The 12594-nt window shown below is 35.7% G+C and overlaps 1 protein-coding gene across 1 annotated transcript in view; it reads right to left on the bottom strand.

Moving 5' to 3' along the window:
* Positions 1–10840, bottom strand: part of LOC132543199 (E3 ubiquitin-protein ligase HERC2-like) — a 100368-nt gene extending 89528 nt beyond the window's left edge. Inside the window, exon 1 of the mRNA XM_060206675.1 lies at positions 10751–10840. Within this exon, the coding sequence (XP_060062658.1) occupies positions 10751–10825 (75 nt within the window). The 5' untranslated portion in view covers positions 10826–10840. The remainder of the gene's footprint in view (positions 1–10750) is intronic.
* Between the last annotated feature and the right edge of the window lie 1754 nt (positions 10841–12594).

A 12594-nucleotide genomic window follows, 5' to 3' on the forward strand; every position in this document is an offset into this window, starting at 1 on the left:
TGATGTCAACACATCACCAGTATCTACACAGTGACTACACAGTGATGTAAACACATCACCAGTATCTTACAAAGTGATGTCAACACATCACCAGTATCTCACACAGTGATGTAAACACATCACCAGTATCTCACACAGTGATGTAAACATATCAGCAGTATCTCACACAGTGATGTAAACACATCACTAGTATCTCACACAGTGATGTAAACACATCAACAGTATCTCACACAGTGATGTAAACACATCACCAGTATCTCACACAGTGATGTCAACACATTACCAGTATCTCACACAGTGATGTCGACACATCACCAGTATCTACACAGTGACTACACAGTGATGTCAACACATCACCAGTATCTACACAGTGATGTAAACACATCACCAGTATCTACACAGTGACTACACAGTGATGTAAACACATCACCAGTATCTTACAAAGTGATGTCAACACATCACCAGTATCTCACTCAGTGATGTAAACACATCACTAGTATCTCACACAGTGATGTCAACACATCACCAGTATCTCACATAGTGATGTCAACACATCACCAGTATCTCACTCAGTGATGTAAACACATCACCAGTATCTCACACAGTGATGTAAACACATCACCAGTATCTCACACAGTGATGTTAACACATCACCAGTATCTCACACAGTGATGTCAACACACTAGTATCCCACTGCAGCCCTATGTGAAATTATTAATCTGAAAATATCTTAATGTTTACTACAATTAATTTTTTTCTAGTCAATACTTAGATGCTGGAAGGAGGTAAATCTGACTCAATCATACAGCCAGGTGCATGTGCAGTGGTGAAGTGTCTTTTGTAAGACTTTGCTCTGGCGCAGCCAAAAACAGCATGTGCACTGCTGAGATCAAAATATTATAACACAGAAAAATCACGTTTCATAAAATTTCTGAGCGCTTTTAAGTTACACCTTCTTGTGGAATTTCAAAACAAAAAATTAGATCACATGTGAAATCTAATTAATGCACGAGACAGGAGCAAGATAATGAAGAGATCCCAGAGAGATCTTGGCGCCCACAACTGTTTGAATGATCTTTTCCCTTGTTTTCTCTTCTCTTCTGTATTTGCTCTTAATGATAAAAAATCTGAGCATTCCTTTGCAGGAATAGAAATGATAATGTTCAACTGTCAAATGGAAGATTGTTGCCTGGAAGCCATTTTGTTACTTCTGGTCAGTTCCAAATCAAGCAGGAACAAGAAGAGACCAAAGGAAACCTACATATGATCCAGTCAGTAGAGGTTACAAACTTTACTAGGGAAAATAAATCCTTTTGAACGTTTCCTTTTTCCTGATCAGCAGCAAAACGAGGGACAAAGAGGAACCTATACATGAAATTTCAGCAAGACATATGCTGCAGTTCTAGAAAAACTGAAATAACAAACTTTAAAGTCAAAATCCATGATGGCCACCTGTCAACCATTTTGTTTTTCTGATTAGTCTCAACATTCAATAAGCACAACTAGGGACAAAGGGAAACCTACATATGAAATTTGAGAGTGATCCATTCAATTCTTCTTAAGTTAAGAAATAGGGATAACAAACTTTATTAGGTGAAATCCAAGATGGCTACCTGTCAGCCATTTTGTTTCATTGATCTGCCCAAAATCAAATGGGCACAACTGGGGACCTATTATTGAAATTTGAGAAAGATCCATCCAGTACTTCTCCAGAAACAGTGATAACAAAAACTGTTTTCAGATAGATGACAGATGGGGTATCACCAAAGCTTACTTGACTCAAAATATAAGCTATCCCAGGGGATCTTGTGGTGCCCTGTTTATTACCTAAGCTTCTTTGGTTATTTGTAAGTATCCCTTTCTTTTTTCCCCATCTTTACTCTTGTAATGATAATGATCCCACATTCACACGAAAAAGTTAAGTGATCCTATGATAGTTGTTATCTCGATTAAGAAATCTTCATCACACCGGCAATCTTAGACATGTTATTGGGCCACCGTCAACTCTGTAAAGAAGTTAACACAGAGGCAAATACCAAACTTTGTTTACACCATTCAACAATCTCTAAATTATCATAATTATCTTCCTTTGTGTACAATTTTGACTAGAGAAGTTTCTATTAACGAGACTTTAGCCCAACAATCCTTCTTTAACAAGCTTCACATGCTGAAGACAAATAATCAAGTATTCAGTGAAGAATCTATTGTTTCAACTTTACCATTACTACACAGAGGTTCTCTTTCATTCTGAGAATATTTGAAGAAGTTCATTTTCCTTGTATCAGGCAATACATTCCATGCTACATATTCTAAATTAGTCTGATCATAAAGTTCTATCAACACTCTTATATTCATCTGGCTTCAATGAACATCAAAACTCCAGCCCTATAAAAAGTAGGGGTGGGGGAGTGAAAATGTTTATAATGTAAACACTACAATTTCTTTCTACAATTATCATTTGAATTCTGATCCAGGCGCCAGGTCGTTTATTTCCTCACCTTAATTATGGCTAGAGTTCTGACGCTCATCAACTTCAGACTGATAGAAAAGGCTGATAGATCATCAGAACAATTTGGACTAATAACTACACTTATCATTTGCCTTTGAAATCTTGCAATATATTTAAAAGCAAACTCGGGCACCAACTTTCAAGATCATTCATATCCAATAACAATAATTCTACTTCCATTGATTTCCAATGATAATTTCTGTGAGGATGACTTTTGACAAGAAGCCTATTTCTGTGGGGATGATTTTTGACAAGAGGCGTATTTCTGTGGGGATGATTTTTGACAAGAGGCCTATTTCTGTGGGGATGATTTTTGACAAGAGGCCTATTTCTGTGGGGATGATTTTTGACAAGAGGCCTATTTCTGTGGGGATGATTTTTGACTAGAGGCCTATTTCTGTGGGGATGATTTTTGACAAGAGGCATATTTCTGTGGGGATGACTTTTGATAAAAGGCCTATTTCTGTGGGGATGATTTTTGACAAGAGGCCTATTTCTGTGGGGATGACTTTTGACAAGAGGCGTATTTCTGTGGGGATGATTTTTGACAAGAGGCGTATTTCTGTGGGGATCATTTTTGACAAGTGGGGATGATTTTTGACAAGTGGGGATGATTTTTGACAAGTGGGGATGATTTTTGACAAGAGGCCTATTTTTGTGGGGATGATTTTTGACAAGTGGGGATGATTTTTGACAAGAGGCGTATTTCTGTGGGGATGATTTTTAACAAGAGGCCTAATTCTGTGGGGATGACTTTTGACAAGAGGCCTAATTCTGTGGGAATGATTTTTGACAAGAGGCCTAATTCTGTGGGGATGATTTTTGACAAGTGGGGATGATTTTTGACAAGAGGCGTATTTCTTTCAGAAACTTCATGAACTATTTCAATATGTTTTCCTATAAAGTAATGCAGACACTTGGAGATGGCTGAACAACATGTAAATTCAAGTCATACAATCATTTTCATCAATTAGTGTATTGAATAAACTTGAATATAAGATAACTTTGAAAATCAAATACCTTATGTCATTGTAACTTCACTTATCTTTTAATCACTGCAGTGAAATGACAGTAGGAAGTGTCATCAACGTCATTCAAACAGTCTTTTACTTACAAGAGGCTTATTAGGCCTGTATCACTCAGCTAGTTCTTAAAAAAGCAAAGCAATGGTATACAAGCCTATATGTTGGGTATTTCAAATATTTCCAAATTAAAGTGCAGTCACTTAAGATCTTTGATAGGGCAAGGCCAGTAGGTAAATTCTTATATCATTACCGTCTTTCTCTTTTGATTCCCAGTAAGAGTTTATATGGTTATCGGGTTGGTATCTCAACTATGTCAAAATATTAAGCAGAAATAATGTCCTAGAGGTGTGCCACACCCAAGGGTCAATTCTTGCATCATGAATGTGTTTATCTCTTGATGCTAAGCAATTCTATATACATGGTTATATGCTTGTGATTTCAACTATTTCAAAGATATACCCAGAAATTAAGTCCAGAGGGGTGGGGTCACAACTAATGGTCAGTTCTTACATCAAGGATGTATTTATTTCTCGATGCCCATTATTGCTATATATGGCAATGGAATTGGGATCTCAAAAACTGTTTCAAAGATATAAAACAATAACAATCCCCTATCCTGGGGAGGAAAGGGGGGGGGGGAGCAGGGGCAAGACCCACCATTTATACAAAATTGATTCCCGTTCACCCATACATGCTACAGACCAAATTTGGGTAACACCAGTCATTCCTGTAAGGGGAATAGGATTTTGATTTTCTATTGGGCCCTGCTCACTTGCCATAGAAGGGCATGACTTGTTGTTTATACAAAATCAATTACACTTTTTCCCAAACATCCTTCAGACCAAATTTGGACAAAATACAATTATTCCTACACAAGGAGTAAGACATAATTTACTCTATTTCCCTATCAGGCCTCATCCATCTTGTCCTAGGTGGCTGACAACCAGTGTTTACACAAAACTGATTCCGCTTCACCAAAACATGATTCATATCAAATTTGGAGAAAAACCAATCATTCCTACAGGAGGAGCAGGATTTAGAAGAATTTGCTCAATTTCCCCTATTGGGAACCGCCCCTCAAGCCCCAGGAGGCTGAGATCCAATGTTTCCACAAAATTGATTCTCCTTCACCTAAACATGATGCTGACAAAATGTTGACAACATTCTATCGTTCCTGTAGGTGGAGTAGACTTTTAAATAATTTTTTCAATTTTCCCTATTGGACTCCACCCCTCCCACTCCAGGGGATACAAAAGGATGGCTGGATGGACACGGCGGAAACTAAATGCTCCCCCTGAAAAATTATATAAGCCTCAGAGCTAATAATTACAGATTTTTTCTGTTTGATCCACATAAAAGCTGCACTGGAACATAAACCAGACCTTACAATATGGTGACCACTATTGTTGACATGTGATATACCTGTGACAGATAACGGAAGGCAGTTCTTATAGAGTGGTAATCGTTACATTGACCAAAGTTTGTTGATATAACAGACAACGGAGGACAATTTATCAAGATCATCAGTAAAACATTTAATAACGTTTGCAAATGAATTATACACAGATAATCGTTTATTTTATTGATGTAGTTCAAAAACTGTTAAACAGCAAATACCGAACTTGTTCGACTTTAGAGCCTTCAAAGATTGCCTATGCACAGATATAGGGCCTGACAGTACATAAAACAATTTCTCCATAAGTGTCTGTACTGCAAAATATTAACGAAATACCTTGCATGCTGACCTAATTCTTAAAGTCCCATATCGTTTCTTCTCGTTAGTTACACAAAGCCATTCATATCAAAAACAAGCATACCGATCATTCTAGAATTTGACCTATAACCCAATGACCTATCGATCCCAGGATGCAAAAGGCTAATGCAAACTTCCGCTGTGGCTTTGAAGTAACAGCAAAATTCAGAAGATATCGTGTTTCATATTAAATGATATGATGGTAGGTTTTACACAGTACAAAACTTATGACAGGTGCTGTGTAGTCGCAGTTGGCACAATAATGACAGATGATAAAATGGCTGACCAGTGGCCTCTTATGTTATAGGAGTATACCATCTCATACTGGTGTACTGGTACACTTCCCATTTTATTATTTTTTTTTCATCATGCCAATTTTTTGTTTTCGTCCCCATGTATACTGTACCAGTTTATATACTGCACGCTTAACTCAAGAGGAAAAAATGTGTGCCTTATAGTCAAGAAAAAACATGGCACCTGATCAAGATGATTAACTAATCAACAAGCTCTAGGTCTGATATAATCCAAAACATGCTAACTTGGGTACATGTATGTGTAGAGACATTACAGGCAAAATCTCGTCGTAGAGTCTTCTACTAGGAAGGCCATGTTTCACAATGCCATCCTTAAGGATCGGCCAATCTGCCACTGAATGGGCATCCAAATGTGAAACAACTAAAGGTTGAAGGATCTGATCACGATACTTCTGCATCAAGGTCATGCAACAAAGCTAACAGTTTAGAGAAAATCTTCCCCAAACACAACCACCACAAATTGATGTTGTGCCCAGAAAGTGATTCTGATGGTATGTCATATTTTCTGGTCTCATTACATTGACCAGCTGCCATCTGTCAGACAGAGCAGTGGCTTCCATCAGAACAGCTGACCATTCAACAAGACCTAATATCCCATGTCTGGTGATTACATACCCATTGTATATATGAGCTAACACAATACTGACATTCCACTGTCTTCTAAGCTTGTTGGCAGTGGTAAATAGATATCACCTTGCCTGTCTATGTGGAAGTCTTTCCTATCTGTCATATTTCCAGGTCTGCCACAACTAGGATGCTTGTCAACATGCCCGGTTTGGATCACATGCTGCATTAACCAAGAAATAACCGAACACCTTACATAAAACATATAGCTACTTGCTTGTATGTCACACTACCTTCAACCATTCCAGAACATTGCCACCGGTCAACATTTGTCCATTTAGAGAGCACATATAGATGTACCAGTGATATATGTACAAACACTGCCTTAGATGGTGAAGCAAACTTGTGTTGTTGTTAGAGTACAGGGCACTCAAGCACTTTTATTATTTTTACAAATCAAAAATAAGTTAGTTTTGATTGGAATTTTCATTCTAAAATGAATGGTTTGTAACTTATGGCCAAGGTACAAATTCTGTAGACAGCATTTATCAGTACCATGTATCTTCATCTACACATTTTATTGTAAACCTACACCTATGTGATAAACCAGATGGAAAGTGTTGTCCTCATTTTATATATATATTCATATATTCATACAAATATGAAAAACCAAAAAAATAAAAACAAAAAAACAAAAAAAAGAAAGTGCTACATCTTTTTGCCCTGTAACAAGAGAAAACAATCAAGTAAATCACTGTATCTCACTGAAAGTTCTAATTATAATCATCATGATCGCCTTCCCACATCCGTGTTGTAGTTTCATAAAATAATGAATTTTAAGTCCATGATTGATATATTCCTGGTACTACAGCCTGTAAATATCCATTTATTACCTAACCAGAAATTTTCACTAGAATAATAGAATATGATCTTTTGTATATTCAATGTTTGCAATTAACCAACATATTTGTCACATCTATTTAAAAAATTTCTAGGAAGTGTGGTTCCTCCATCAATTTCCTTTTCTTCAATACTTAACAGTCTTTTGATTGCCTGGGTGTGCTGCTCAGCAATGATAATCAAAGTGGTCAGCAGTGATAATCATGTGATCAGCAGTGATAATCATGTGGTCAGCAGTGATAATCAGTGGTCAGCAGTGATAATCAAAGTGGTCAGCAGTGATAATCATGTGGTCAGCAGTGATAATCATGTGGTCAGCAGTGATAATCAAAGTGGTCAGCAGTGATAATCAAAGTGGTCAGCAGTGATAATCAAAGTGGTCAGCAGTGATAATCATGTGGTCAGCAATGATAATCATGTGGTCAGCAGTGATAGCAGTGATAATCAAAGTGGTCAGCAGTGCTAATCATGTGGTCAGCAGTGATAATCATGTGGTCAGCAATTATAATCATGTGGTCAGCAGTGATAGCAGTGATAATCAAAGTGGTCAGCAGTGATAATCATCAGTGGTCAGCAGTGATAATCATGTGGTCAGCAGTGATAATCAAAGTGGTCAGCAGTGATAATCAAGGTGGTCAGTAGTGATAATCAAAGTGGTCAGCAGTGATAATCATGTGGTCAGCAGTGATAATCAAAGTGGTCAGCAGTGATAATCAAAGTGGTCAGCAGTGATAATCATGTTGTCAGCAGTGATAATAAAAGTGGTCAGCAGTGATAATCATGTGGTCAGCAGTGATAATCAAAGTGGTCAGCAGTGATAATCAAGGTGGTCAGCAGTGATAATCAAAGTGGTCAGCAGTGATAATCAAGGTGGTCAGCAGTGATAATCAAAGTGGTCAGCAGTGATAATCAAAGTGGTCAGCAGTGATAATCATGTGGTCAGCAGTGATAATCAAAGTGGTCAGCAGTGATAATCATGTGGTCAGCAGTGATAATCAAAGTGGTCAGCTGTGATAATCAAAGTGGTCAGCAGTGATAATCATGTGGTCAGCAATGATAATCATGTGGTCAGCAATGATAATCAAAGTGGTCAGCAGTGATAATCATGTGGTCAGCAGTGAGAATCATGTGGTCAGCAGTGATAATCAAAGTGGTCAGTAGTGATAATCATGTGGTCAGCAGTGATAATCAAGGTGGTCAATAGTGATGGTCAGCAGTGATAATCAAAGTGGTCAGCAGTGATAATCAAGTGGTCAGCAATGATAATCAAAGTGGTCAGCAGTGATAATCATGTGGTCAGCAGTGAGAATCATGTGGTCAGCAGTGATAATCATGGTGGTCAGTAGTGATAATCAAAGTGGTCAGCAGTGATAATCATGTGGTCAGCAATGATAATCATGTGGTCAGCAGTGATAATCAAAGTGGTCAGCAGTGATAATCAAAGTGGTTGCATCAGTTACCTGACACAGTGTAAAAGTAGGCTATGGTATTGTGATATGACTTACATTTTTTTTTCTTCATAATTTGATGTTTTGAACACAAAATAATCCTGCCAATATTTACTAGATTAATTTTTTAACATGATAACTAACTCTTCATTTCACATCTGTTTCTTATTTTTCACATTTAAGTAAAGCTGTGCCAGATTTAGGTCTCTTCAGTACAGGATTCAAACACACATCTTTCTGAGAATGTGTCAAAAATATATTCAAACATCAAATCCGTTTAAATTTGTGTCTTTTTCTTATTTTTCACATTTAAGTAAAACTGTGCCAGATTTAGGTCTCTTCAGTACAAGATTCAAACACACATCTTTCTGAGAACAATGTGTCAAAAATATATTCAAACATCAAATCCGTTTAAATTTGTTTGATAAAATGTCTTACTAATTAGTGGGAAGTCAAACATGTACTTCACTTCAGTCACAGATTTAGATGTAGTGGAAGTCCAATACAGGATTTAGTCATGTACCAAATTAAAACAACATTTATCTGATTTGCAAATAACTTAAATGTAAATGTGTAGATGCAAATGTGACAGAATTTTTTTTTTGAAAACAGTGTTTTGGCGAAAATATGTTCCTGTTGTCTGGAGCTATGTATGTATTTGATATGTGTATACATGGCAGTATAAACTTTGTTCATAGTAAGACATATATACTCAGTAGGATTTATTGCCTCAAGTCAGTCCTGACATTGGCATACACATGCAATAATCAAGGAATGCAACTCAACATCATATGACCATATATGGAGTTGATACAAATAACAATCTCTACAGCAGTAACTAATGAATTTAGAATGGTAAATATGACATTATGACAGTCAATCCCCATCATTGTACTGTACATATGCATTGTACTTCTACATGTGATCTTATTTTCAGATCTTGTTTTCGTCATTATGATATGAAATACACAGTTAACATTGTATAATACTATCATATAAATACATGTGTGTGGTATGTATTTGATTTTCATCATCACAACACATTTAAGTTTTGTCATTTTCTATCCGAGAGCCCAACAATTTGATTCTGTTGATGCAGTCAATTTCTGTTTATGGTTGTGGGTATTCCGAGAATAATTAAATGTATCTTTACATCAGTTTTGTTGTTGTATAGTTGAATTTATAGCATATTTCTATTATTCATTCAGCAGTCCGTGCCTTTTTTAAACAAATTTTGGAAGATTTCTGTGATTGAATACATTTTCTGGCTTGTTACTACTGCCGTTGTCATAGACACGTGTACAACGAACACAAAAGAATCCCATTCATATTGACCGACATTTACATCAATGCCGATATTTCAAAAATGCAACCTTGTAGGTTATATGGAAAGGGAAACTTTTGTGTCACAAGCAGACAGAATAAATCCAATCAATTCTAGTGTCCACCTGAATAATTTCAATGGTAAATCATCAAAATACCACATTCTTCATGCAAATATTGCTGCGACCTGCCCCATCGCTTACTGCGATGGTCCTTTAAAAATTAAATCATGAAAAATATTCAGATGAAAAGTACTTCCTTAATGGTTTATACAATGCTCTTTCTAGCAATATAAATTTGTTATCACACAAATGTCATTTAGAGGTTGCACTTTTCAAAATTTAATATCACTGTTAATTTTGCTCCAAATTCCTGTCACATGACTAAACGCTTAGTGCATATGAATCCAAAATGTCACTGTGACGTCATGTGTGGTAAGTATCAACTATGTCAGTTTCTATGAGGCCTGCAAAAGGTAGTGTATTTACAACACGAAAATACTGAAAATCAGCATTAATGGTGATGGGTATGCTCATTTGGCCCTTCAGTCCTGGTGAGCTTAAACGTATAGTATATGTACATGGTATTGCCAAATCAATTCTCAGATTTTATGTCTGATGTCATCAAAACCAACAATACTGATAGACAGAAGGTTAATAATGAGCTCCTTTGTTTCAATATATGCACTTAAAACATATAGCAGTACAGATACGTATATACAAACCTTAGGACTTTTGTCCCTTTCAATTTAGGGTCATGGTTGGTGTGTTTGTTATAAAACTGACAAACTGGGAAGCAAAGTTTGATGTAGGAATAAAATGCAAGTTTTATAAATTAAACAAATGAATACGTTAATACCAATCTAGAAAAAATTCCATTATTAGTCCCTAAAAATCCTCAAAAAATTCTTTTACCTGAATGTCTGTTTTCAGCCATTTTGTGTCAAGTCTTTGCTGTGGCCGCAGTCTGGTGTCTGCTGACCAACTCATGATGGCTCTAAACTGGATGATCGTAAATCCTTTGTATAAAATCTGAAAATAGATATGATGTCTTATTATACAGTACATGATACCATACTTTCAGTTGCTATGGTGAAAGATAAAATTTGTGATGCATTTCTAAAATACTTTATATCTAAATGCCTTTTTACAGTACTGACTGACATAAGCTTTAATTTTTGAAAAAAATAATGATGGACCTTAAAGATGCAGTGCTCTCCACAAGCCATTATATCGAAGGGTTCTGCACCTGTTTATTTATTTTTTTTTTTTTTGAAAGCAACTCAAAAACAAAATGCTAATTGAAGTAGGAGATCATTCTACAAAACAGCTCAACATACCAACACATGAGCAAACTACTCAACATTTGGTGTACACACTCCAGACCAAAAAGTCTGTCATGCATTAAAATTTGGGTACATTTGGGTAATTTGTCGGTTCACTCCTGGGGAATGCCCATTTCATATAATGACAGACTTAGAATAGATTGATAGGCAATTGCCATTTGTCCATGGGAAATTTCTGTGTCACCTCATTGCATGACGTTTTAAATGATTTGAAAAATTTATGAACAAATTGTTGCCTTTTCAATAATGGATAATGGACATGCCATGGTTCATCTTTTTTTCTTTTGCTGTAGAACTGACTACATGTGAGTCCATCATATATTTTGTCTTTTATATGTTAATTAAATGAGTTGTGTTCCTATAATTTTAATCAAACTTCTTGTAAGGAAATCTCAGTGAATTCAGCTATTTTTGCAAAAGCTACGTAATTATAGCCACCATCTCGCTTATAACATCAGTTGTCGACAACTTAACTGAGAAAGTATTCAACCTTGATACAATAACCTGAAACTATTGTTCTATGAAAACTATTAAACTCAATATTTAACATAATATGCAAATCTTGCAGTTTTTTTTTTTTGTTTTTTTTTGTTCAGGAAATCATCTAAAATTGACATTTTTCCCAAAACAGCAGTCGACCTGGCTGATTGCATGAGAATTCACAAACACTATTCAAAGTCTGACATGATCATCTTTAAAAGAAACAGCTTTTAACTTTTCTGAGATGTATGTTCAGGTACAAGTTAAGAAATATTGAACTGAAAATTTCCAGTGAGCATAATCAATAAACAATAATTGTACTTGACCCATCAACTTTACATATTAAACATAATTATTTGTATATAGAGGTGTTGAAAGTGAATAAATGAATAAGGAGCTGGGTTTTGTCTTTATCACATGTTATCATTTGTAAAAAAAGTTACCTGACACTTCTGTCAAAATTACAAAAATCAACATTTTGCCAGAAAGTGATTAAAGATTTTATACTTCACATAATGAGATCATCATTTTTGGTTAGTTTTTGATTGCCAATTGGCTTACATCGAAATTGTTATACAATATTAGCAACACACAATTACATTATTCATACAGTAACAGTTCAGTCAAACACAATTCATTATGATTACACATTATCACTCAACATTTATACATATCAATACAAAACATGACTGAGTATGATTTTTACAATCTGAGAAACAAAGAAAATATATTTACATACATTAAATATACATGTACTATACTTGTTCCAAATTTTCTGTAAGTGTAAAATCATCTCGTGATGTTCTGGTAGTTTTCCTATTGGTTTCAGGATTCCAGCAAATTTTAACTTATTTTCTTTTTACAATTAGAATTAAACTATTACTCTTATACTAGATATGTGTTCTGAGCTGTGAATGTTTCCTTATATTTGGT

This window comes from Ylistrum balloti, unplaced genomic scaffold (genome assembly GCF_031769215.1).
Source record: "Ylistrum balloti isolate Yb309-2 unplaced genomic scaffold, AGI_CSIRO_Ybal_v1 Utg369742, whole genome shotgun sequence".
NCBI lineage: Eukaryota > Metazoa > Mollusca > Bivalvia > Pectinida > Pectinidae > Ylistrum > Ylistrum balloti.